The sequence below is a fragment of the Daucus carota genome, chromosome 3, assembly GCF_001625215.2.
Source record: "Daucus carota subsp. sativus chromosome 3, DH1 v3.0, whole genome shotgun sequence".
In the NCBI taxonomy this organism is placed as follows: domain Eukaryota; kingdom Viridiplantae; phylum Streptophyta; class Magnoliopsida; order Apiales; family Apiaceae; genus Daucus; species Daucus carota.
The window spans coordinates 59,193,230-59,198,718 of record NC_030383.2 but is presented as its reverse complement, the minus strand read 5'-3'; the positions used below and the strand labels follow the sequence as shown (position 1 = coordinate 59,198,718).

The 5,489-nt window shown below is 33.4% G+C and overlaps 2 protein-coding genes across 2 annotated transcripts; one reads left to right on the top strand and one right to left on the bottom strand.

Annotated features, from left to right (window-relative positions):
- The first annotated feature begins 208 nt into the window (after window positions 1–208).
- LOC108213771 (kiwellin-1) lies at window positions 209–980 on the top strand. The gene has a single exon (XM_017385561.2). It carries the CDS (start codon window positions 252–254, stop codon window positions 816–818), a length of 567 nt encoding a protein of 188 aa, XP_017241050.1. The 5' UTR covers window positions 209–251; the 3' UTR covers window positions 819–980.
- Window positions 981–1,807: 827 nt separating this feature from the next.
- On the bottom strand, window positions 1,808–3,462 carry LOC108211013 (ferredoxin, root R-B2). Its single transcript, XM_017382492.2, has 2 exons — window positions 3,323–3,462; window positions 1,808–2,413 (listed from the first exon to the last, which is right to left on the bottom strand). The coding sequence occupies exon 2, from the start codon at window positions 2,405–2,407 to the stop codon at window positions 1,964–1,966; it is 444 nt and encodes a 147-aa protein (XP_017237981.1). The 5' UTR covers window positions 2,408–2,413; window positions 3,323–3,462; the 3' UTR covers window positions 1,808–1,963.
- Between the last annotated feature and the right edge of the window lie 2,027 nt (window positions 3,463–5,489).

Genomic DNA, 5,489 nt, shown 5'->3' with positions numbered 1-5,489 from the left:
TTTTGCATGTTTGATTTTGATGTTTATAATGTCAGCAAAACAATATGGGGAAGCATTTGGGCGTGTTTGTTACGTTTGAAGAGACTACGTTGAGGAATATTATGCAGACCATAGTTTCCCTCTCCAGGGCTCGTAATTTACTTAGCTCTGAGCACAAACTTGGCCTTTTGTGCAAGTGCAAATACTATATATATTAACTAGTTCTTCAATCCTTTCATCATCATACAATATCACTACTGATTCCAAAGAAAATGAAGAAATTCAGCATAGTGATATCTCTTTCCGCACTGCTTACCTTGTTCATTGCATGTTCTCTAGAGGCTGACGCTCTTTCTTGCAGCCAAAGCGGCCAAATCAAGGGAAAAAAGGCCCCCCCTGGAAAATGCAACCGCGAGAATGACTCTGATTGTTGTGTTCAAGGAAAGTTATACCCAACTTACACATGTTCACCTCGCGTAACTGATAACACCAAGGCAACCTTAACTCTGAATAGTTTCCAGAAGGGCGGAGATGGTGGAGGTCCATCAGAATGTGATCACCATTACCACGATGATGACACACCAGTTGTGGCACTATCTACTGGATGGTATAACGGAGGGTCACGATGCCTTAACAAGATCACTATCAGTGCTAATGGTCGAAGTGTGGAAGCCATGGTTGTAGATGAGTGTGATTCAACCATGGGATGTGATGGTGAACATGATTATCAGCCACCTTGTCCGAATAATATTGTGGATGCTTCGAAAGCGGTGTGGAAAGCCTTAGGGGTGCCTAAAGATAACTGGGGTGAATTGGACATTACTTGGTCTGATGCTTAGCCAGGCCTCGTTTGTATTTTAATTATCGTTTTATGCTGTGCTTTTCTTTATGTTGATGTGTAGATGTTTTACTTATGAGTTTTATCTGTTTGTATATATGAATTAGTTTCTTATTAAATGTAAGAAATACACTGCTTTGACTTATTTTCAATGATACATAAATATAGCGTAAGCTGAAATCAGCTCAAACTTAAGGAGTTTCCTAGTGACAAAAATCTGCATCAAGAGGAGCTTAGATTTGGAGGGTGTGTCTGGTAACTTTTAAGACGGTGACTTACAAAAGCAGCAGTTTTCCTCTAAGCTGATGGTGCTTTTAGGGGAAATAATCACTCCCTCTGTACCAGCCAATTGTATACATTTGGTTGGGACATGGAAACCAAGAAAATGTGTAAAATGAATAAAGCGAGATTTGAGATATATTACTCCTTCCATCCCATTTTAAGTGGTGGGACCAATTTATATTTAATAATAGATGTGAGATAATGGAGGAAAGTTGTGAGTGTAATAGTGTTATATATTATTATAGAATAGAGACAGTGGAAGAAGTATTGGATGTGATAGTGTTTTATATTATTAAAGTTACTATTTTTGATATGTATAGAAACGACGAGACATCTAGAGCGGAAACTGTATAGAAATGAATAAGACGGAGGAGGGAGTAGATGGTTAAGCAACTGTTGTGGGGTTTTGGCAATGAGAGAAAGCTCTGCAAGATCAAGCATTAACTTGGAAAAAAATGAATTTGATGGTGAGTTGTATGAAGTTGAATATTCGAGGGCCAAGGCACCATGCTCCATTGGGCTAATTAAACATTTCTCAAACAATAAGATTGCATTTGTTATGCCAATGCTTAGAATGTAACTATAAAGAACATACAATTGAGTAAGAATAGTCTTTTTCAGATTTCAATCTCTTCCTCTACAGAGTAACTAATTAACATTGTCAATCCAGAAGATAACTAATAAACTACGCGAAGAGAGATATAGAAATAGATATAAAATGGCAACCGGATTGAAATTGCATACTTCAACAAACAAGGCGGAAAGCCTGAAACATGCCAAGTCTCAAAAGTCTAGAACAGCCTATTACAATCCTTAGCACAACTAAGAAGAAAATTCAGACATTAGGCATCCTAATGCAATTATTTAGTAAAGATCGCCTTCCTTGTGGGTGTGAATGACACAATCAGCTTTCGGGTAGGAGACGCAGGTTAGCAAGTAACCCTCTCCCATTTGGTTATCATCTAGGAAGGATCCATCAGCCTGGTCAACAGAGCCTTCAACGATCTTCCCAGCACAGGTAGAGCAGGCACCTGCCCTGCAAGAATATGGGAGTTCCACTCCAGCCTCCTCTGCAGCATCCAGGATGTAGCAATCATCAGCAGCCTCAAATTCGTGCTCTACACCTTCTGGGGTAACCAGCTTGATCTTGTAAGCTGATGCTTTGAACCCATTAGTTGCTTTCAAACCAAAGGATTTTGAAATGTTCTTCACAAATCCTATGGATGAAGGACTCTTGACAAAAGCACTGGACCTGTGGCACTGAGGGGCACTGCTGATGCATTGGGTTGGAAGAGTCACGGTTGACATTTTAACCTGAGAATATGGAAATATCAAAAACAGTGCAAGATTAGCTCACTTCAAAAAATAACCCTTCAGAGACGATAGAGAGCCAAAAACAATTATATCACAATAAATTCCAACACAAAATAGAAACAATTCAAGTAATGTAAACAATCAAAATCCAAACTTAATTCCCTTAAGCTTTGTACATTTGTCTGTCCAAAAATGCAGTAGTACGTATTTCCAGAATCATTTCTTCTTAATACAACAGCAGAAATTGGTACCAAATTACTTAGCACAAAAACGAAGAAAAAAAAGTTAATACCAAATTCGTGATATATGAATAACAACTATACAAGAGTTGAATAAGACAGAACTCATGTAGGATCAAAGATCAAGCCTTAACAACTAGATACAAAAATAAATTCCCAAAATGCAAATTTATCGAATCAAATACAGACTGCTATGCATATCAGACATCTATGTCACAAACATAGACACAAAGGAATCTAATACGTCAGTTTATAAAACAAAACCCATGAATATATACAGTAATAAAAACTGAAATAAAGTTGCTCTGTACATAAAAACAAGAAAATTACAATTCGATACCTTCTTTTTCCACACCAACACAAAAAATAATCTCTAATCTCAGTTTATTTGCAAAATTAAAACCGACCCATTTGCTCAATCAAACCCAAATTAATTCTAAAGCTAAACCCACAATCAATCAAGATTAAAAATAAAATCTTGATATTAATCCAAAATACAATCAATTCATACACACACACACATACACCAAACAGAATAAAGACAAGGGTTTTTCAAAAACAATCACATCAAAAAGATACAAGTAAAATCACAATCACAAGAAAGCAGCAATATTATTACAGAACTAAACAGAAATCAAACATAAGTACTAGTTGAAACAAGAATTCTTACAGAGGATCTGAAAGCTGATCAACGGAGCTTCCCAGGAGAGAGGTAGTTGTGTTTGTTCTGTCTGTATATATGTGTGTTTATATATATAGATGAAATGAAGTTTCTAGAGAATATGCGCCCTTTGAAACGTACAGAAAGGCGACGAAAATATACGTACACAATACATACAACTCTGCCGCCTGGTTTACACTAAGCGCCTCTCTTGTTTTAATATTCTGTGTGCTGCTGGGCTCTACATTATTACTTCTACTAATACAAAATTGGAATAATAAATATATAATAATATTATCATAGTGATTTGTAATAAAATATTAAGAAGCTGTTTTTTGTGGAATTTTATAAATTCGAAATAGAGGTGAAATTAGCGAGTAGTTTTCCTTTTTAACCATAACAAATAAATATCCAAAATATGCACGTGAGTATCTTAGATTTTGTAATGGTAAATGATTAAAGATTTAAGATAATAGTTTGAGTATAAAATTTGTTATACTATAAACATATTATACCTTCTCAAACGTATAAATTATTTTTAATAAACATTTTCAAATTTGGATTTATACGTTGATATTTAAATTAAATTTTTATTTAATTAAATATATATATTATACAATCAAAACAATTATTATTAGTTCGATATTAGAACAAATTTACTGTCATTTCTAACATCTTTAGTTACTATCACAGGAATACATTTAAGTATTCTCATAGTTATTAATTTCATTTATTTATAATTTTTTAATAATCAAAATAATTTATCCAACATGCTTAATAAATTTTTTTAACCCATACATATTTATTAATTATTTTAATTAAAATGGACCAATTCCTATATCTTGGGTGAAAATTTCTTGTATATTATTTTTATAGAAATATATTTTTGCAATAAAAGTAAATATTAAATAGGTGCAATGAAAATGCAGGTCATAATGTTTTAGTTGGAGGTTAATTTATTGATAAATTTATTTGAATTATTATGTTATTAATAGGCTCGCTAATATATTTTTATGTAATTATATTAATCAAAATATATTTAAAGATATATAAGCTTAAACAATGTGTTTAAATTATAATACTTAAGATTTATAATTAATATGGAATTAGTCTTTTGAAATAAGTTTTAAAATAAAAATTGCTTTCCGACCAACTAACAACTAACCAATTATTTTACTATTTTAATTTTAATGATGTATGATAGATGTCTCTATGTATGAGAGGCTACACCAAAACGAAACAATAAATAAAAATAAATAAGCTTTAGATCCGGAACCACAAAAATAAGAGAAATCGGAATGAAAATCCACCCGCTTGAAACATAGAAGTAAGACAACGAAATATATCATGGTTTCATATCTAAGAATTTTCCTGAGAATAGAGCTAGAGTAGAATCACAAAAACAAGAGAAATCAGACTGAAAATCCACCCTCTTGGAAGGAAGATAGCAAAATTTCCGATAATTTTAGATCTTAGTTTCCCGAGAAGAACTATTATTCAAAAATTAAGAAACAAACAATATAATTAAGTGATTTGGGGCTTTCCACCGGTGAAAATCAATAGAAGTCCCGGACGGCTACGACAAGAAAGAGGCCCGAAAGAAATAGGGTTAAAAGAGGGGCTTGAGAGAGACTTGTATAACAAGTAGACACTAGTCTAATCAGGTAAGGGTGGGTGGACTTAAGAATATTATTAAGTACTTTAAAAGGATCAAAGATTCATTCTTGATTCACGAAGGAGATGATAAACAAGTTGTAAGGGGTTACCCATGTGCTAGTTAATGGGCCTATAGTGTCTGAGTTTAATTTTGTATTTTGTGTAAATGAAGGTTCTCTAGCTGAAGAGATCAAAACAAGAGACAATATTTTATTCTAAACTGAAGCTTAGCATATTACTGTAAGTAAAGCAGTCATGATACTGTTTGGATTCGAGCCTTGATGTGGTTCCATCGATCATAAATCCAATTAATATATATTGTGACAATAATGAAGCCAATCACGCGCAATAAGGAATCAAGGTCTTATTCTCACGCAAAACATTTACTTAGGAGGAAGAATATTTTTAGGAATTAATAAAATTGTTGTGTAACTTGTTGTCAACAAGATAAGGCGCATCAAACTGAACCGTATAAACAGTGCGCATAATAACAAGTCGTCCCCTTATCATATGAGACCAT

Excerpts from the sequence above, each read along its gene's own strand:
- LOC108211013 (XM_017382492.2), bottom strand. The coding sequence starts at position 2,407 with ATGTCAACCGTGACTCTTCCAACCCAATGCATCAGCAGTGCCCCTCAG.
- LOC108213771 (XM_017385561.2), top strand. The coding sequence starts at position 252 with ATGAAGAAATTCAGCATAGTGATATCTCTTTCCGCACTGCTTACCTTG.